Source organism: Myxocyprinus asiaticus, chromosome 32 (assembly GCF_019703515.2).
Source record: "Myxocyprinus asiaticus isolate MX2 ecotype Aquarium Trade chromosome 32, UBuf_Myxa_2, whole genome shotgun sequence".
Taxonomy (NCBI): Eukaryota; Metazoa; Chordata; class Actinopteri; order Cypriniformes; family Catostomidae; genus Myxocyprinus; species Myxocyprinus asiaticus.
Window position 1 is genome coordinate 8,756,789 of NC_059375.1, and position 22,600 is coordinate 8,779,388.

Sequence of the window (22,600 nt, forward strand, 5' to 3'; positions counted from 1 at the left end):
TTCAAAAGCTTGCTTATATTGTTAAATGACAAATGTCATTGACATCAAACCTCATGCGACATGTCTAGCAGTGCCATATTTAGCCATTCAAAGTAAAACCTGTATTTTGTTTCCTTATAATGCTCTTGTCTATGGAGCTTAGGAATGTGTTTTTGTACATTCACTGCTCCCTGCTGTAAAGATCAGAATGGCTGGTCACCAGCATATGTTGTGTTTTAAATGCTGGTCTCCAGCATTCCAGGCATCTTAACTAGGTTAACCAGTCTTCTGGCAAAGCTATGCTGGTTCACCAAATAGACCAGTGCAAAACCAGCATAAACCAGCCTGGACCAGCATACAAATTCATGCTGGTCTAAGCTAATGCTAATGTCAGCATGGTTTTCCTTCCCATGTCAGTCTGCTATGAGGGACCCCACACTGATGTTACAGGGAACAGAGCAATTGGTCTAATTGGTATCTGGTCTCAGTCAGAACATGTGTGTGAATGACAGGTGTAAGCTCCACTTTTCCCTGTGCAGAGAGTGCAGAAATAACTCTTCCTGTCCATGGTGTCCTGAGAGAATCCAAATCCTCTCATTACACCACTGCTATATGCGTCACAGTTTCTTTATAAAAGGTCCTGCTCTTTCCATACTGTGCACAGTATTTAAACTATTAACAAATTCAAGATGTGCTCTTGCCATCTGCAGTGGTTCTGTGATGTGTGCACTGAAAGAAAAGTCTTTATATCTGTACTAAATATTCTTATTTAAAGGTGCACTCAAGATTAATATGTTTGATGTATGCTATTTTTCTTTTCTTAGTTTTAGAGATTTTATGTTTAAGATGTTCATTAGATGGAATCTTGAAATGTTGAAATTGATTTACAGTGCATAATAGAAAATCATCATACCCCTTTGTAATAGTCACTTTTTTTCTTACAGCCTCAAATCAAAACCCATTAAAAATATATATTATTATTCACAAACTGTGCCTTACAACATTCAAGTAACGAAAAAAAAAAAAGGCAAAAGTTCTAAAAGTTTATTAAAGAGTAAAAACTAGAATAACAGGGTTTGAAAAGTTATCATACCCCTGGATTTAATGCTACCTTAGGCTTTAGAACTAACTTTTGCTTTAATGACAGTCATCAGTCTAATTGGATATGTCCCTACTAGCTTTGCCACCTAGATTGGGGAATATTTGCCCATTTCTTCTTGCATAATTGTTCAATTTCAGTCAAATTGCAGGCTGAGCGGCGATGGACTGCTCTCTTCAAGTCCATCCACAGGTTTTCTATTGGATTTAGGTCAGGGCTCTGATTTAGCCACTCAAGGACTTTGACCTCCCTATCGTTAAGCCATTGCGTTTTTTTTTTTTTTTTTGGCAGTGTCTTTAGGGTCATTGTGGTGCTGAAAAGCAAACCACCAGCCCATCTTTAATTGTCAAGCAGGGGACCAAGATTTTCCTCAAGAATTTGGGTGTACATGACAGTATCCATTTTCCCTTCAGTCCTGACCAATTGCCCATTCCACGCTGAAGAGCATCACCCCTACAAACATAATGTTGCCACCACCATGCTTCACAATAGGTATAGTATAAACTCTGGGTGGTGTGCTCTGTTTGGTTTTCTCCAAATTTAGTGCTTGGAGTTAAGTCCAAAAAGTTAAATGTTTGTCTCATCTGACCATAAAACCTTTTGCCACGTGGCATCAGAATCCTCCAAGTGTTTTTTCGCATACTGCAAATGAGACTTAGTGTTGCACTTTTTCAGAAGAGGCTTCTTTCTTGCCACCCTGCCACACAGGCCAGCGTTCTATAAAGCTTGGGAGATTGTTGTCACATGCACAGACCGATCAATCTCAGCTTGTAAATCTTTCAAAGTTGCCTTTGGCCTCTTGATAGTTTCTCTGATCAATATCCACCTGGCATTATCATCCATTTTGGAGGGACGGCCCAATCTAGGCAAGTTTTTGGTGGTGCCATGCCCCACAGACACCCTACATCAACCCATAAACCTAACCCTTACCTTCCCTTAAAAAAAATTAACCATGGTTTTACTACAGTAACCATTGTATCACCATGGTATTTTGTTGTAAAATCAAAATTACACATGGTTACTATAGTAATGTATTAACACCATGGTTAATTGCATAAAAAAAGGTTACTACAATGTTACTATAGTAAAACCATGGTTACCGTGATCAAACCTTTCTCTCAACTCCCCGACCTTCTCCGTGACCCTTCTTCTGGTCCTTTTTCACTTTGAGACAACCAACTTTTATATTCAATTTTATTTATTATTATAAGTAGTATTGAGATAGAAAATAGGATGGGGGAAAGTGAGACAAAAGGGGGAATCGAACCCGGGTCTTCCACATGAAAAAAAGCACAGCCACATTGTCTTTAAACACTACACCACAGCAGCGACACTTGGGGGTGCAGTTTGTCCTTAATTTCTGTGTTTTCACCAGACAGTTTGAGTGTAAATAGCTATGCTGTGTGGGAGGTGCTATTTATACCTAGTGCAAATATTCATTTTTAATAATCGTTCAGAATTTTTTACAAGTTATTTTCACTTTGATGTTGAAGTTTATAATGTGTAAATACAGGTATGATGTCTTTCTATAGGCACTGCAGCCTGATGAATTGCAGACCCGACAAGTGTGTGTGTGTCTGAGCAGTAGCGTGTGAAAAATGGTGATTGTGATTGGGTGAGAGGAGACAGCCATGACTCCTCCATCTGTAACAACACAGGCAATTTCTTTAGCACAAACACAGAGCTTTGATGCACAATTTACTACAATTCTTACTCGGATAGATATCCTGAAGGATCATGTGTCAGAAACAAGCTCTGTTAACATCGGACACCTGACTTTTTTCATTTGAAGTTATTGCTGAATGTTGGACTTGATTGTGGAATAATTTGGATTTTTTTTTTAATTCAGTAGCAAACACTAAATATATGAACAAATGCTGATTTGTTTGCACTGAATTGACCAAATCAAGTGTGGAAATTGCTTTTTAAAAAAAAGCGTTGAATCTGAATGATTAATTCATGCTTGGAACATCTCAAATTAGAGCTGTGAAATGTAATGAATTTCAGAGTTCTGTTCCGAGTGACAAACAGTAACTGAGGGAACAGATACTGTAGATGTGGTCGGTCTCCTTACTAAATGATATGCATTTTTGAACTGCACCAGTTCCCTCAGAAACTCCATTATGGGTCCCGGGAGGGTTTGGGTGGGGTTTTATTTGTTTTTATTTTCCACAAAGGATACTCCCAATAATAATAATAATAATAATAAACGTTAGGTCTCCTACAGACATCTTCAAAGTGGTTACCCTTTGCCTAGAATTTTCAGAAATGTACTCTTGACATTTTCTCAACCAACTTCTTGAGGTATCACCCTGGGATGCTTTTTAAACAGTATTGAAGGAGTTCCTATCTATATGCTGGGCACTTATTGGCTGCTTTTCTTTATTATTTTGTCCAAGTCATCAATTTCAAAAACTTTTAAATTTTAGATTTATAATGAAATAAATTAATATGGTGGCACAATTATATTTTTGTCTACAAAACTAATTTCAAACATTTAAGCATACGCCTTCAGATCAAAAGATTTTTAAGATCATGGGAAACATTTCGGTCAAGTGTTTCAAAACTTTTGACCAGTAGTGTGTGTGTGTGTATATATATATATATATATATATATATATATATATATATATATCAGTATCTATGTCTTGTTTTTTGTAATGTTTTTGAAATGTTGTATGAAAAGATATCCCTTAATATCCATACAGTATATACATATACAGTTGTGCTCAAAAGTTTGCATACCCTGGCAGAAATTGTGAAATTTTTGCATTGATTTTGAAAATATGACTGATCATGCAAAAAAACTTTTTTTATTTAAGGGTAGTGATCATATGAAGCCATTTATTATCACATAGTTGTTTGGCTCCTTTTTAAATCATATTGATAACAGAAATCACCCAAATGGCCCTGATCAAAAGTTTACATAACCTTGAATGTTTGGCCTTGTTACAGACACACAAGGTGACACACACAGGTTTAAATGGCAATTAAAGGTAAATTTCCCACACCTGTGGCTTTCTAAATTGCAATTAGTGTCTGTGTATAAATAGTCAATGAGTTTGTTAGCTCTCACGTGGATGCACTGTGCAGGCTATATACTGAGCCATGGGGAGCAGAAAAGAACTGTCAAAAGTGTAACAAGGTAATGGACCTTTATAAAGATGGAAAAGGATATAAAAGATATCCAAAGCCTTGAAAATGCAAGTCAGTACTGTTCAATCACTTATTAAGAAGTGGAAAATTTGGGGATCTCTTGATACCAAGCCAAGGTCAGGTAGACCAAGAAAGATTTCAACCACAACTGCCAGAAGAATTGTTCAGGACACAAAGAAAAACCCACAGGTAACCTCAGGAGAAATACAGGCTGCTCTGGAAAAAGACGGTGTGGTTGTTTCAAGGAGCACAATACGATGATACTTGAACAAAAATGAGCTGCATGGTCGAGTTGCCAGAAAGAAGCCAATGCCACAAAAAAGCCGGTTACAATATTCCCGACACAACACCTTGACACGCCTCACAGCTTCTGGCACACTGTAATTTGGAGTGACGAATCCACAAAAGGATAGTGATCATATGAAGCCATTTATTATCACATAGTTGTTTGGCTCTTTTTTAAATCATAATGATAACAGAACTCACCCAAATGGCCCTGATCAAAAGTTTACATACCCTTGAATGTTTGGCCTTGTTACAGACACACAAGGTGACACACACAGGTTTAAATGGCAATTAAAGGTTAATTTCCCACACCTGTGGCTTTTTAAATTGCAATTAGTGTCTGTGAATAAATAGTCAATGAGTTTGTTATCTCTCATGTGGATGCACTGAGCAGGCTAGATACTGAGCCATGGGGAGCAGAAAAGAACTGTCAAAAGACTGCGTAACAAGGTAATGGACCTTTATAAAGATGGAAAAGGATATAAAAAGATATCCAAAGCCTTGAAAATGCCAGTCAGTACTGTTCAATCACTTATTAAGAAGTGGAAAATTCGGGGATCTCTTGATACCAAGCCAAGGTCAGGTAGACCAAGAAAGATTTCAGCCACAACTGCCAGAAGAATTGTTCAGGATACAAAGAAAAACCCACAGGTAACCTCAGGAGAAATACAGGCTGCTCTGGAAAAAGATGGTGTGGTTGTTTCAAGGAGCACAATACGATGATACTTGAACAAAAATGAGCTGCATGGTCGAGTTGCCAGAAAGAAGCCAATGCCACAAAAAAGCCCGGTTACAGTATTCCCGACAACACCTTGACACACCTCACAGCTTCTGGCACACTGTAATTTAGAGTGACGAAACCAAAATAGAGCTTTATGGTCACAACCATAAGCGCTATGTTTGGAGAGGGGTCAACAAGGCCTATAGTGAAAAGAATACCATCCCCACTGTGAAGCATGGTGGTGGCTCACTGATGTTTTGGGGGTGTGTGAGCTCTAAAGGCATGGGGAATCTTGTGAAAATGAATGGCAAGATGAATGCAGCATGTTATCAGAAAATTCTGGCAGACAATTTGCATTCATCTGCACGAAAGCTGCGCATGGGATGGTCCTGGACTTTCCAGCACAGCAATGACCCTAAGCACAAGGCCAGGTTGACCCTCCAGTGGTTACAGCAGAAAAAGTTGAAGGTCCTGGAGTGGCCATCACAGTCTCCTGACCTTAATATCATCGAGCCACTCTGGGGAGATCTCAAACGTGCGGTTCATGCAAGACGACCAAAGACTTTGCATGACCTGGAGGCATTTTGCCAAGACAAATGGGCAGCTATACCACCTGCAAGAATTTTGGGCCTCATAGACAACTATTACAAAAGACTGCACGCTGTCATTGATGCTAAAGGGGGCAATACTCAGTATTAAGAACTAAGGGTATGCAGACTTTTGAACAGGGGTCATGTCATTTTTTTCTTTGTTGCCATGTTTTGTTTTATGATTGTGCCATTCTGTTATAACCTACAGTTGAATATGAATCCCATAAGAAATAAAAGAAATGTGTTTTGCCTGCTCACTCATGTTTTCTTTAAAAATGGTACATATATTACCAATTCTCCAAGCATATGCAAACTTTTGAGCACAACTGTATATACAGGTGCATCTCAATAAATTAGAATGTCGTGGAAAAGTTCATTTATTTCAGTAATTCAACTCAAATTGTGAAACTCGTGTATTAAATAAATTCAATGCACACAGACTGAAGTAGTTTAAGTCTTTGGTTCTTTTAATTGTGATGATTTTGGCTCACATTTAACAAAAACCCACCAATTCACTATCTCAACAAATTAGAATACATCATAAGACCAATAAAAAAAACATTTTTAGTGAATTGTTGGCCTTCTGGAAAGTATGTTCATTTACTGTATATGTACTCAATACTTGGTAGGGGCTCCTTTTGCTTTAATTACTGCCTCAATTCGGCGTGGCATGGAGGTGATCAGTTTGTGGCACTGCTGAGGTGGTATGGAAGCCCAGGTTTCTTTGACAGTGGCCTTCAGCTCATCTGCATTTTTTGGTCTCTTGTTTCTCATTTTCCTTTTGACAATGCCCCATAGATACTCTATGGGGTTCATGTCTGGTGAGTTTGCTGGCCAGTCAAGCACACCAACACCATGGTCATTTAACCAACTTTTGGTGCTTTTGGCAGTGTGGGCAGGTGCCAAATCCTGCTGGAAAATGAAATCAGCATCTTTAAAAAGCTGGTCAGCAGAAGGAAGCATGAAGTGCTCCAAAATTTCTTGGTAAACGGGTGCAGTGACTTTGGTTTTCAAAAAACACAATGGACCAACACCAGCAGATGACATTGCACCCCAAATCATCACAGACTGTGGAAACTTAACACTGGACTTCAAGCAACTTGGGCTTTCTCCACCCTTCCTCCAGACTCTAGGACCTTGGTCTCCAAATGAAATACAAAACTTGCTCTCATCTGAAAAGAGGACTTTGGGCCACTGGGCAACAGTCCAGTTCTTCTTCTCCTTAGCCCAGGTAAGACGCCTCTGACGTTGTCTGTGGTTCAGGAGTGGCTTAACAAGAGGAATACGACAACTGTAGCCAAATTCCTTGACACGTCTGTGTATGGTGGCTCTTGATGCCTTGATCCCAGCCTCAGTCCATTCCTTGTGAAGTTCACCCAAATTCTTGAATCGATTTTGCTTGACAATCCTCATAAGGCTGCGGTTCTCTCGGTTGGTTGTGCATCTTTTTCTTCCACACTTTTTCCTTCCACTCAACTTTCTGTTAACATGCTTGGATACAGCACTCTGTGAACAGCCAGCTTCTTTGGCAATGAATGTTTGTGGCTTACCCTCCTTGTGAAGGGTGTCAATGATTGTCTTCTGGACAACTGTCAGATCAGCAGTCTTCCCCATGATTGTGTAGCCTAGTGAACCAAACTGAGAGACCGTTTTGAAGGCTCAGGAAACCTTTGCAGGTGTTTTGAGTTGATTAGCTGATTGGCATGTCACCATATTCTAATTTGTTGAGATAGTGAATTGGTGGGTTTTTGTTAAATGTGAGCCAAAATCATCACAATTAAAAGAACCAAAGACTTAAACTACTTCAGTCTGTGTGCATTGAATTTATTTAATACACGAGTTTCACAATTTGAATTGAATTACTGAAATAAATGAACTTTTCCACGACATTCTAATTTATTGAGATGCACCTGTACTTATATTATTTTAAGGATGTTTAGATATTTTTACTTGAAAACAAGCAAGGGATAATGTCAGCTGGCCATTATCACAAACTAAATTATAATACTTCAATTTGAAATTATTTTATTATCTTATTTATAGATTAATTTAAAGTGTCTAACTACGAAACTAGAACAGGAAATCGGTTGCCTGACTACAGTCAATTATACAGTTTAGCGGTTATTTTGCTAAATTATTTAACCACAGAATTCCATGATTGACCAATCAGCATAAAGTATTATAAAGAGCTGTGTAATAAGACAACGATACTACAGTGATAGCATTCACTTGCATTTAAACAGAGTTGGGAACTAGCTAACATCAATAATGCTGACCTCAGGAGTCTGAAAGGAGGGGTCATGAAATTGTCAGTGCCATATTGAGTCCATACAGTCAGTATGAATAATGTAATAATTCTATATTGCATCAGGCTCTGGTGGGCAGCTCTGGCTAATATGAGCTGATTGTTGTTCATTAGCTGCTGGGACTCCTGCCGTCTCTTGAGATGGGGTTAATGAGCTTTCGTGCCTCGAAACGGAGTCTCCCTCTTACATGACATTATAATCCACCCAGGACAGGAACATTTCAATAATGATAATCGTTCCTAATGGGTTAAGAATATGACCAAAGAGTGGCACTGTAAAATATAGGAGATAATGATCATGTGATCAAGGTCTCAGCTTCAAATAGTATGACTTCATGTGTTGGACTGTAGTGATATGCTATAAGTTAGAAGAGATTCTATGTGTACAGGTGATGAGTTTGCATGAATACAGCAGCAGATTTCGGCTCTCTTTTTTTCACTTTTTAATTGAGACAATTCACTGGTCAAAAGCTATGGGCACCCTAAATAGTTTTCTTTTTGTACTTACTCATACAGTGTCTGGAACCATTTACTGTATGTTAATGTTTTGATATCTAGTGTTTATTTGCTTAATTGAAGGAAATACACAAGTCATAGTGTTTATTTGTGCTTTAGTTACTGCAGTAACATTGTTCTAACAGTTTCACTGGCTCTTTCGGCTCTGTGGTAAACAGTGGTCTTCTGGGTGTGTGTGTGCAGTTGTACAGTTCTCTGGAGGTCTGTCCGAGCTCGACTCCAGATGTACACTATGTATATACACACAACACATCTCACAGGATCATGAGTTTGTATCGGGACAGCTCTAGAAGTTTATCATCAAAACACTAGCAGAGGCAGATGGACACAGATGTTTGGTCTGTGTGTTTGTCTTGATTTTTGTTAACCAGATATGTTCCTGAGATAATGGCTGAGAATTATTAGCTGAAAATACTGCAAAAATTCTGGTTTCATAGAATTGCGTTACTATAATTACATTTTTGCAAAATGACACATTATCAGTTCATAAACACGTACTTTATGACCTGTTCCACAAACAATGCTATCTTATGACATCTAAACACTTACTATTGTGCATAATTTGTAAGGTGATACATTTTAATGTTTGCATTACATAACCAACTACATTTACAAGCTTGTTCCAGCATGACCAAAATACACGGTAGCTCGACTGATAGAGCGTTGCAATTGTTGTGATGGAGTACACATGAGCAAAAAGTGTCATAGAAGCACCACAAAAACATGGTTGCATCAGCAGTTGTGATTTTCATGTCATATTTCCTTTTTATGATTTTTTCTTTTTTTTTAGGGAGGTAAGTTTTGTTGATTTAAAACTTTATTGAGCACTAACCTTAATAACCTTATCTGTTTTAGAGAAAATTAAACTTGCTTTTAGCGCCACACAGTGGACAATTCACCTCAGAACTGCTGTGATGCGCGTTATGAACCACGTAATAGCATTTAGCAAAAATGTTTGTGAAAATTATTTTTGTAATATGAAATTTCATCATCTCTGGCATTCAAAACTTTGAAATTACGAGTTTTCTGCTTATGATGAGAACGTTTCCATTATTTGATAGATAGTCAGCCCATACTTAACTACAGCAGTATTTTTAAGCTACACTGTTATGATGTACATTGTTTATTTGTTCTTGGTTCTCACTTTGATATATATATATATATATATATATATATATATATATATATATTCTGAATGTAAAAATATTCAAACACAAATACCGGGCTACTATCACTCAGCTTCGAAATGAAAAGTTTATCTTATCTCCTAATAATTATAACACTCGATTGATGAACCCTGAACTATTGTATTGTTTTGGTAGAAGATCCCCCATACCCCACTACTTTGTCAGTCTCTGGGACCCCAATGTCCTCATGCTTGCCCAGTTATGAAGAGACTATTTTGACTGTTTAGGTTTTTTTTTTTTTTTCTTCTGTCACAAAGTAGGCTACTATTGCTGCCAAACTGGAAATGTATTATAACTATTCCAAAAAAAAACATAAAACAAAAAAATAAATGCTTTTCTTGTATTATATCATAGCCGTAATGACTACTGACAACTTGTAAGTTATTATTGTCCGGACCTTTGCTTGGAAGAAAATGTCGAGACCGGACCTCTTGGAACTTTAATTGAATACCCCTGGCCTAATGTATCAAATATGATACATAAAGAAAACATGTGCAAATGTATTTTTTATTTTTTATACTATTACTTTTTATAGTTTGTCTAATAGTACTAAAAACAGTTTAATGTCAAAAATTATAATTTTCTGACAATTCTTTTACATGTCAGGCTTTACATGGTTAATTTACAGTCATGTGGAGCAGCATTTTAGACTACTGATATTCTACAGTGGTTAGAGCTACCCAGCACGATACTGCAGAAACTGAAACCAAGAAACTATTTTCCAATTATCAAATACGTTTTTGCAGTTAAAACCAAAGTTTTTAATGTTGTAATTCATTTTAGAGCTGGTTGATTTGGTTCATGGTTAAGAACTTTTTATTGATGTTTTTTGTAATCTCAGTGGAGAAATGAATGGGAAAAACACTTCTGGAATCAAAGTCCCTGAAAAAGTGGGTGGTCACAGTTGCGCTCCATTGCTTTGTTTGTACACAGGCCAATATAAGATTGTTCAGTGAAGCTTGGTGGTGCAAACTGGTGTGAATATCCCTCTTAATTCAAACACTAAATGTTACTGAGACCTAAAATGTTGCTGTTGTTGTTGTGCGTACCATGAATTGAATTCCTGCAGGCGCCCCTTCATGATATCCCTTAATAGCAACAGAAATGTTCTATTGAGAGTCACTATTGATTGACCTGACCTGCATAGAGAGGGCAAAACTGTGCTGTCAACCTCTCAGATAGTAATCCCACAAAGTCATAACTCTCCTTGAGCTAATAACAAGAACACAGAAACAAACAGGTGTGCCCTTACAAGATGAGATCTTGTGTCAACTTTCTATTCCTGCTCATTTTCCTGTGTGTCCTAAGGGCCACCATCACTAAGAGTCTTCGTTTGTGTCTGTTTTAAGTGGAGGAAGTGAAGGGGACACAGTGTACTTACTGAAGTTGATAACTGATTGTCCAAACTGATAAAGCCTCCTCTCTAAACACTGGCTACTAATTGTCTTAAATGGGGAAAATGGCAGAGAGTGAAGAGCGAGGTCTGGGCAGAGAAGTGCTATTTTAAAAGGGCAAGGATTCATAAAGATTGGCAGAGAGTGATAGATGACTATTAGCAGATGGCAGATTGTTTTTCAGTTGTATAGTGTGTTGATACGCACATAACCTAATACCATATGTTTTCAGAGTCACTTAAAACAGTAATGTGAACGACTTGGACCTGTGTTTGTTCAGTTTTTGCATGCAGATGCAACCCAATGTGCCAAATTCCAGAACAGTGCCACCATGTGACAAATGTTCATGCCCCGAGAATCATCTGTGCTGTACCTTAACATCAGATCCCTTTTGAACTCTGGCTAGTGAGATCCAAGTGAAAAAGAATAGATCTTCGTCTCAGTACTGTTATGGTTAGGGTTAGGTTTAGAGTTTGGATTAGTGTTAGGAGTATATTTACGTATGGAATGACTACTCATATGTATCATTTGGATAACATGTTCATGTCTTATGCTTGTGCAGTGTGTTGCACATAAGTGTGCATGCCTTCAACTGTAGTTCCAACTTCGGCCACTGGGGTTGGCAGTTTGGAAAAACTCAGACTGATTTTAGCAGACAAAAAATTCGACCTGTTGAGACACACTGACATGCCTTTTTTCAATCTGTCAAAGAATTGAATAACATTTTAGAGCTTTGGCAGAGGGGAATATTGTCAGACTTAAATTTTGATCTTTTTATTTTATTTTGAATTTACATCTATGCATTTGAATGTCACGGAGGCCCCAGGATATAGAGGACTTAGCTTGTATGACAAATCACATCACCTCATGCTATGTGTATGTGTTTTTGTGTAACGGCAAACTCAATTTCAGGGTTCACATCCCCTGCAATAAGGGATTGGTTGCTATGGAAACACTGTACTACTGAGAAGACATAAATGTACAGATCTTCAACTTGTGTCCCAATTAATTTAATCCTGTGTTTTTTTAGGTCAGCATTCTGTAAACAAAAACATGAGCATATGAGACTCAGAGTGGATTGCATTGGAGGGAGGACACTGGTCTCAGGTTTGTGAGCTATTGACCAATCAGAACAGCTCCCTGTGGTCTTAGGTTTGTGAGCTATTGACCAATCAGAACAGCTTCCTGTGGTTCTGTCACTATTGTTCTACCCCAGTGTACTGAAACTACTAAGTCTAAAGTTAATTGAATTGGTTAGTTTTTGATGCTCCAATACACTCACAGGAAAATTCTTCTTCATCTTTCACTCAGAGCTAGAAAGAAGGTTGAAACAGCTGAGCAAAGGTATACTGTTTGCAAACATTCGGACAGGCATTTTGAGGAAAATTCAAATATGAGACACGCTATTCTTTTAAAAGAATCATTAACCAAATGTGACATTAAAATGTGTTATCAATTACTACATGCCTCATTCTATGAGATCAGTAAAAGATACTGTTTTTACCACTCAACAATGATTTAGAGTATATATATATATATATATATATATATATATATATATATATATATATATATATATACAGTAAATAATGTGTAATTTGTCATGTTTATATTCTACATTCATAGCACTAATGCTAATGCTAACACGCTATACATGGCCATAATATGCACAGGTTACTGTTAAAGTATTTTATAGACTTTTGTGGACTTAATGATGAGATTAAAAAACGTGACATGGTCTTGGAAAATGTCTCTACGTAAACAATCATACAGATGTAGCTAAATCTGCACCAGCTCAGCTACTGAAATGTGTTCATGTTGACTGACCTCGACTGAGTGTAGAAATCTACCGAAAAAAGGTATTGTCAAAGTAGGTGGAGCACCCGGTCACACCCACCAATGACATGGACCAGTGGCAGTAAGAAAGTGTTTAACAGCTAGCTAGAAGGTACCAGAGCTGGTATAAAGTTTTCTTGAAAGTTTGCGCTGGTGAGCTGAACTCAAAAACACCTTCGTTTTGGTCAGATTTAATTTGAAATGAAATCACACCTGTTTTTTATTTTATTTTGCTAGAAATATATTGCCGCCTTAACTGTTGGTCTGTTGGTTTACTTTTGTTATATACATCATATGATTTGATATTTCACGAGTTGTTCATACAACCCAAGACAGTAATACAGCCCTTACAACAGTACTGTGGTGGTACCATGGTACAGGAATGGTATTAAATGGTACATTGATATTTATCATGGTACTCATGGTTAGGATATTCTTATTAATGATATTCAATAATACCATGGCGATGATAGAAAAGTGTCAACTGGTAAAGATTTTGCTATACCAAATATAATTGAGGGGTTATCAGTGGGCAGGACTGATTTATGTTATTCATGAATTAAAGCCATTTGTATGTTGATTTCCCATAAAGGTGTAAACACTGTGGCTCTCTTTAAGAATTCCAACCAGCCCTGACCCAGCAACATTGTCTCAACCAGTGGTGTGAGTTTGGGTTAGGACTATCTGTTGGTCTGACCAATAGCAGGTGGGAGGAGTGTTCTGGAAACCTGTTCGAAAACAACTATTTCTCAGTTCAGTTTGGTGGCACTAGTGGCACAGAAACAACACACTTCATCTTAATATATAAAACATTCAGTTGAATGTCGAAACTATTCCTAAAGTGTGATATAGCCTGTTACTGTAATATAAAATAACACATACTCATAAGATTTTGGTCATAAGTAAACCCCCCAACCACCACCACCTGCAATTCACAATATAATGTCCAGTCCCTCTTGCTCAAATCACTTTCTATTTCAACTTGGAATGAGCAGATGAGGTTATTTTAATATCTACAATGAATTATTGTCAGAAGCATTGATTTAATTAATGAGATTGGCGACTGAGATTGGTTGCGATGGTGGTGGTGGTGTAATGTTGCTGATGCAGGCAGAGACTGCTGCAACCTCCCAGAGCAAGTGAGTGAGTGAGAGAGAGAGAGAGAGAGAGAGAGAGAGAGAGAGAAATCACAGAGGCAAACTAGTCTGGTCTGGTCCAGAGGCACTAAGGTGCTGATTGGCAGAGCCCGGGATCTGGGCAACACAGCGCAACACCCCGACTGCTCATAATACCTGGTGAAATGCCACCCAAATCCCCCTTAAGCTGGGCGGCTGAACTCCAGCATGGCTGACTGACTCCTAACAGTAGTGGCTGGCTGAGTTGTGCTGAATCGGGCCACCCGTGCCGGGATATTTGTGCAGCACGAGGGGCTGGGGGGGGGTGCATGTAAAAAGAGCTGATAAGCAGGATAACAATATGACTTGTGGAGGACAGATTCCAGTCGGGGAGGCCTGCCACACAGAGGGGCCCGCTTCTATTTTGGACCATCAGATCATGATTACACTCTACCAGAAGAGAGACCACTAGTGCCTACAAATATGGTAAGTGAGGAACTGACAAAGCCATCCCATCAGAGCAAGTATGCAGAGCTGGTTGGAGTAGAAGGGGACAGCTGGGAAAGGGGAGTAGGCTAACGGTGCTAACATCCGTATCAGTGATAAAGAGGATTTGTGCATTTGTAGAGTAGAGTAATGCCCCTGGATTGCAACCTGGACTGTACTATGTTTCTCTTTGTATAGTTGTAGTAGCTAAAAGTTAAAAAGGGCATGTGTTTTTTGCTTTAATGTACCTTTAATGCACCTCTGGAGTGTCCGATCCAAACTCTAGCTCATTGATTACCGGGATCATTTCAGGACTGCAGGGCAAAAATGGCAATGGAGGATGAAATTGATCTAGAATCAGTAAGTGCCACTTTCAATCAAATAGATGGTTGTTTGAAGGGTGTTGGGGTTATTATGGCTTGGTGATAGTGAGTGAGATGGTCAAAGGGTTGTTTAGACGAATCCAGATGGTGTGGTGTTTACAGGTCATGTAAGGACTATAGTGGTGCATTGCTCGAGTGGGGTCCGGTTTCAGCTTTTGAACGTAACTGGAAGGCAGTAGGATGTGATTGAAAGCTTTTAATTTAGATTTATAGTCACCAACAGTCAAAAGTTTGGACACACTTGACTGAATTTATATTTCCATTCTTAATTTTGCATATGGTTTGTATGATTTTCTGTGCAAAAATAAATTTTTTAATAAAAAAGTAAAAATAAAATGTTGGTTTGTATTATTTTAATGCATGATTTGGACTGGATAGTGAAGGACAAGCAGCCAACAAGTGTTCAGCATACATGTGAACTCCTTTAATATTGTTTAAAAGGCATCTCAGGATTCACCTCATGAAGTATGACCAGAGTGTGCAGGGTTGGAATTGAGTCAAAGAGTGGAAATTTGAAGAAGCTAAAACCTAAGATTTTTTTTTACTATTATTCTAAAATGTGGAAAATAGAAGGCTAATAATAAAGAATGAGTACTGTAGGTGTGTCTAAACCTTTGACTGTTAGTGTAAATGTAACTGAATGTATCTGAATGTGAGCTGCTGATTGCAATCTGTTTTAGTGTGAACCCAATTGTGTGGCTGATTCTGCAAATGGAAGATGAGCTGTTGTGGCATGTTATAGAATAATGGGTGAATTGTGCTTTCATGGTTCTCAGTTGTTTTTCCGTCAGAATGTACTCTTTTTGTGGTCTGTTCTCTCAAGGTTTGGCTTGCATAACAATTTCCACAAATCATTTACAGTATGGCTTTGTTCAAGATCATTTAACATGGAATTGTGACTTTTTAGAATAGAAGCACACAGGACTTTTATCAGTCCGCCTGGAAACAGAATCATGTTCACAAGGTTACGCGTTGAGACAATGTGCGCTTTTGAGGACAAAATAATCACCAGATTCCAAGTCCAAGTTTGTCTGATTAGTGACATCAAATCTTTTAAAGATATAGGCCAATCCTCTGGCAACGTCACCATTTATGCCACACACGGAAGTGGTGGTAGAAACTGTGCACAAACATTAAACTTTTATTAGATTCCGTTGTTGAAAAATTTTGAGGCCTCTTGTAGATGGCTGTGGCTTCAAGCCATCAACAGAACTGACTGGACTGAGGAGATCATTTCAACTCATGGCTGTGCAGCAAACATTTATAGCGAACATTACTACTGGTATGCTATTAACTCATATCATTATAATAATCATATAGCTATGAATATTTGTGTATTTATGATGGTTTTGTGTCGTACTTTCGTTTAATCCTCTAATCTGTCAAATCTAGCACAACAGTTTGCTGGTTTTCTGCCACCACTTACTGCGCACACGCTGACATTTTTGTAAACATTTGGATTGGCCTATTCAGAGTTTCATTTGAGGCACGTACTGTAGCAGAAAGTAAAGCAGATATCCACAAGCAGAGCTGCATATTCTGCTTTGTTTACTTAGTTATGTCTGTGTAATACTCTGAGATGGGGCTTTCACTGTTTTACTTAGACTGTAGATTGTACATATTTTCTGCCATTTTCACGTGTGTTTTCTGTGCAATCGCTCACAGAGACTCAACAATAAACAAACTCACATTCAGGTCTGGCTCCATTCCAGTACGAAATGCCGTAATATGAAACTTTTCACCATTCAACCAATTCTCGATGGATGAAACCAAGTCCCGGTCTATTTTTTATTTTATTTTTTCTCATTGAATATCCCATTTCACTCTGAAGTATGTCACCTTACAGGTGTCAAATAGGCTGTGAATGTTTAGCATACAGTTTCTTTTATCTTAAAAAAAGAAACATCTCAGAAACGAGGTTTAAGCTGAAGTATGTCATTTCTGCCCCACTTGTGGCATCAAATGGAATTGCAGAAATAATTCTTGTTTTCGAACAGTTTTCCCCGAATTTAAGCGCTATACAAAAAAAATTGACTTGACATCCATTGGTCGGCCAAACAAGCCAAACTCACACCATTGGCGAGTTAGTGTTGCTGTGTCGGGGTGGTCAGGATGCAGGTTGCAGAACCACAGTATTTATGCACTTTTTTTAAATCAACCTGCAGTACAAATGGCTTACTTATAGTTGACTCTGCACATTAAACTGGAATAGGAAAAAATATATATATACACACTTCACCTTTAAACTATTTAAAATTAAGATTAAAATGAGATATCAGTTTAAAAGAGGATTTTCTGTTTTGACAGATACATACCTACAGTTTGGGTTCATGCTCAATGCTTGTTTTGAGATATTTAGAAGGTGATAATAAGGCTTTATCATCATAAAGCGTGCCACAGATTGCTGCTTAATTCTGCAGTCACACTCTATCTGCACTCCAAACTGAAGAGTGTGAGCTATGAGGACAGATAAAACACACACACTCAGCTCTCTTCATGTGTACGCTGTTATCTGAGCTTGCTGCAATAGTGTGTATACTCTACAGTATGTGTGTGCAATGTCAATTCACAGATTTTCTCTGCGGTTTAAAACAGAACACTCAGAACTGACCATCCCTGAGGGCGAGTGCCATTATAAAGACAAAAAAATAGCATGTATGTGTTTGTGTGAAACAATGACTGCATGGTGCACTCATCTGACCCTGTTGCTTGCAAAGGGCATGGCATACTCGATAATGCCATTGCCTCGCTCTGAAAATCTGAGCTTGCCTGTCAACCACCAGCACCTCTCTGCAGTTCATCAGAGGCACATGGTTCAGCCTTTGACTGTGCAGCTCTGAATTGCTTTTCTCTTTCACGTTTGAAATGATGCATTGATCGCGTTTCAAGTTTTCTCCGAGAACAATCTTGCTTTCAAAATCTATGCATGAGCCTGTGATGGCCATACCTTGCCATGATATTGAACAAATCATTTTGTACCAGTTTTTACGTAAACATCACAAAATACTATATGACACGGATAGTTAAATCAACGTGACCGTGCTTGTGAGGATTTTCTGGTGTGGGGTAAATCACTTATGTCTCTAGGAAAGAAAAGCAGAAAAAGACACAAGATGTGTGTGGTGTGTTTACACACTTCCAGAACACACTATATAATCCCTTACAGAGAAAGAGAGAGAGAGAGAGAGAGAGAGAGAGAGAGAGAGAGAGAGAGATGTTCAAAGGGAACTCCCACACACTGCAGAGGTTGAGCCCACACTGCATCAAGAGAAGATGGCATTTCTATTATGACATAGAACAGAGAGTGTGATATAGCCAGAAGCAGAGAACGATGGAAGGAGGATTATCGAATGATATCTGATTAACTGGACTTAATTAGTTACACCATCATCTGTAGTTTGTTTGGGTGTATTTCATATACCACCTCCAAAGATTTATTTAATGGTTTATTTTAAGCTGAATCGTGTAAATTCTGTGTCACTAATGTCACCAAATGGAGTTGCATTAAATAAATGATAATGTCTTTTTTCAGAAAAGGTTCCTCAAACCTGTGCCCTGTATGCCATTAGTCGAACAAACAGATAATCCCGCCCCAAACTCAGGCAAATGGTTTAGCTCTTGTTGCTGTGTTGGGCTGGTCAGAACAATGTTTTGATAGCACCACAGTTAGTATTTTGACATGCACAGTTATAATCTAACTACAGCGTTATTTTTTTGTGTGTAGTCGAGCTAAAGTCTCCATCAGTCTGTCCAAGTATACAGTAGAGCCCAACCGATATGGGATTTTTGAGACCGATACCGATTTTAGAGAGGGAAAATTCACCGATTACCGATATGGTGGCCGATATAGCTAATTTTTGAGCTGGAATGAAAACAGACCTTTTCTATGTGGATTGTGCACCGATTTTGCACTGATATGACTATGCAAAGGTACTCAGAAGGCTGCTTTCTTAAACAAATATTTTTATCAAAGAACATTTGACATTATTATTATACATTGTCAACAAATTCTAGAAATGAACACTGAGAAAATAAAGAATAAATAAAAATACAATAAATAGCTTAATAAACATCAGTACTGTTAGTATAAGTCAATTGCTGACCATTTAAATAAAGAATAAATAAAATAAAATAAAAATCAGTACTGTATGTTTAGTATCAGTCAATTGCTGACCATTTAAATAAAGAATAAAAATACAATAAATAGCTAAATAAAAATCAGTATTGTATGTTTAGTATCAGTCAAATGCTGACCATTAAAATAAAGAATAAATAAAAATAAAATAAATAGCTAAATAAACATCAGTATTACTGTTTAGTATCAGTCAAATGCTGACCATTTAAATAAAGAATAAATATCTAAACAAACATCAGGAGCCGGTTGCACCAGCTATACGTACGTTACAACTTAGCCTAGTTATGGCGTAAATGGGCACTAAGTCACAATTTACGATTTACTAAAGATTTGAGTGTTGCACCTTTAAATTTATGTAGGATGTAACCCTATGTATAAACTAAATATATACGGCAGCCTCCAACCAGGAGTAACTGATGGAATAAAAAAGTAATTTTATGACATCAATGAGCTCATGTTTTGCATGACAGGCTTCAATCCTTTCGACATATATGATGATGTTGACATTTACACTCGTTTACATTTACGAGAAAGAACACAAAACGTACTTTTAAGTGGCTCTTCAGCATGAAACCGATCTAATGGTGCCGTTTTCAGGGTGCGTCACCGGTATCAAGTTTCAACACATTCAAAATATATATATAAAGGATATTAAAATGAATAAATGTCTATTTTTCCAGCCTGTTGTATTAGTATGTATCACCCCCATTTATTTTAGATACAGTTCCTATATATTATTATTTACACAGGGCAAATATACTATTTATTTTTAAATCACCTTTTATTACATATCCTATTTTAATGTCTGGAAAACCACATATTACATTTTATAAATGCAACGACTGGAATTGTTCGGTTGAAGGGGGTACCAAACTGTGAATCCTGAACAAAACAGTTTGATGAATACATGTTTACACATTAGCTTCCACTCTGCTGACAAGCAATGAAAGTAGCTACGTGATTAGCTAGTTAGCTATAAGCTCGTCGTCATGGAGAGTAAAAGATGGACTTTATTTACTTTCCAGCATTGTGTCTCACCAACTAGGTAACAGCGAAGCATGAAATCAACACTCACCACACTCAATCCACCATCGCACCGTTGTCTGCTGAGCTGCAAAAAGATGCTCTGATGTTTACCTTTAAATCTGCTACATTACTGACTGCACTGACAAACTATAGCTGGCTAACAGCAAACAGACATGAGTGACATGGTTGTCAGGGACAGGGTTAACTTTATATTAGTTATACAAAATGATGGCGTCATTTTTTATTAACTTTCCAGTATGTATTTCACAAACTAGTTAACAATTTAAGGAGAAGAGATCGCTCAAATCCACACAGTTTAACTCTGCTGGACAAAGTACGCTATGACACCAATTCTAAAGCATTGTTTTCTGCATTATATGTTCTGAAAAAAAGTTCTCATATCGGTAAAATATACGCCAATACCGATATATCGGTGAAATGCTAAAATCGATATATCGGTTGGGCACTAGTATACAGTTCATGACACAATGTGTAATATTTGATGGGAGGATGACAGACACAGCATGTTAAAAACATTTTGCACATCACCTCTATCTTTTGGAGCATACACACAGCACCGAGGTCAAATGTGTTCCGATTAATGTGTATACATGCTAGAGGTCGACCGACATTTCATTTTGCTGATAATGATAAATAAGGTGGTGGAAAAGGCCGAAAACCAGTCAATCAGCTGATAGTTTTTTAAATCGATGTATTGAATGTTAAGAAGAAGCTATTTGCATGGGGCCTCGGTAGCTTAGTGTTTATAGACGCTGGCTACCACCCCTGGGATTCGCTAGTTTGAATCCCAGGGCATGCTGAGTGACTCCAGCCAGGTCTCCTAAGCAACCAAATTGGCCCGGTTGCTAGGGAGGGTAGAGTCACATGGGGTAACCTCCTCATGGTCGCTATAATGTGGTTAGTTCTCAGTGGGGCGCATGGTGAGTTGAGCATGGATGCCGCAGTGGGTGGCGTGAAGCCTCCACATGCGCTATGTCTCTGTGGCAACACGCTCAACAAGCCACGTGATAAGATGCGCAGGTTGACGGTCTCAGACGCGGAGGCAGCTGGGATTCGTCCTCCGCCACCCGGATTGAGGCGAGTCACTACATGACCACGAGGACTTAAAAGCGCATTGGGCCCCCCCAAAAAGAAGCTATTTGCGAACTATCGTTGCTGAATTTTGCTGAAAACCATTCCAAAAGCAACTATCAGTACAGATTTATCAGCAAAACCGATTAATCGGTCGACCTCTATTATAGGCTATGCTAGACGAAGTCGAGCTACAATCGCATTATCTCTGTGTTTTAGTCCGACTTTGAAAAAAAGGGATTGTTACAATTTTAGCTGGACTAAAATGTTTACATGACATTTTAAAAATACGAATGATTGTTTTAGTCCAACTGAAATCAAACTTTTAAAGTGCATGTAAACGTACTTGGACTTTTCACCCTGAAAATTGTGCAATCAGTCTGGTTCGCATGTGTATGAATGTACAGCAATGTACAGTAATGGAAGCTAGGTGAGCAAGTGTTTGGTGTCATAGCTTGAAAAATATTGTGTATTTTAGCACAGCTTGAGCACTGAACTGACCAAAGAGCATTCAGGACTGGATCTGTCCATGTTATAATGTGTTTTTGGGTAGGGTTAGCAAATGGAAACTATGTTTTGACTCTTTAAAATCAAAGATTAGAAAATAATCAAAAAGTATAAAAAATCTGGAATATGAACATTTTAAAAACGATCTGTATTTGTCATGTAAATCACAGACTTTATAGTGTGTCATTACTGGTGTGAGTTAATGGATCGTGTGAATGGATTCAGATGCAGACAGCACGAGCTGGTTTGTGTTCATGTGTGTGTTTGGGTGTGTCAGCAATCATTACTACAGCACTGCAGTAACAGCAGACACACCCTATCTCTCTCTCTCTCTCTCTCTCTCTCTCTCTCTCCCTCTCACTCTCTCCCTCACTCTCACTCTCTCTCTCTCTCTCTCTTTCTCTCTCCCTCTCAGTGTCTGAATATCTGGACACAGCACTGTTGGCATGAACCACATCTTTGTACATTAATTGCATGTTAATTTATGCCATGTATCTGAATTTCCCCTTGCCCTGTGTTAATGTATTACTTAAACTTATGTCAAGACCCAATCTTCTCATTCTACTGTGTTCATATTTTAATGGATTTCATGCAAAAATGCTGGATACTGTTAATGTTACTGTTTCTCATAATAGGACTTTGTCATTCATACAGAGATTTGATGTTGTTTGAGGTCTTGTTTTTGTAAAATGTGCATTTAAAATGACAAAAAACAAAATAAAAAAACAAAACAAAATAGGGTTTATATAAATTTTCCAGCTTAATATGAGCTTACAATGGCACCTTGA

General features: G+C 38.0%; 1 protein-coding gene across 2 annotated transcripts in view; it reads left to right on the forward strand.

Annotated features, from left to right (window-relative positions):
• The window catches only part of LOC127423362 (ankyrin-3-like), a 211,160-nt gene that overhangs the window by 54,061 nt on the left and 134,499 nt on the right, over window positions 1-22,600 (forward strand). The window contains exon 1 of one of the 2 annotated variants that reach the window (XM_051667607.1): window positions 14,982-15,029. The exons of the other annotated variant lie outside the window; for it this stretch is intronic. Within the exon in view, the coding sequence (XP_051523567.1) occupies window positions 14,997-15,029 (33 nt within the window). The 5' untranslated portion in view covers window positions 14,982-14,996. Of the gene's footprint in view, window positions 1-14,981; window positions 15,030-22,600 lie in introns of those variants that run through there. 2 annotated transcript variants of the gene reach the window in all.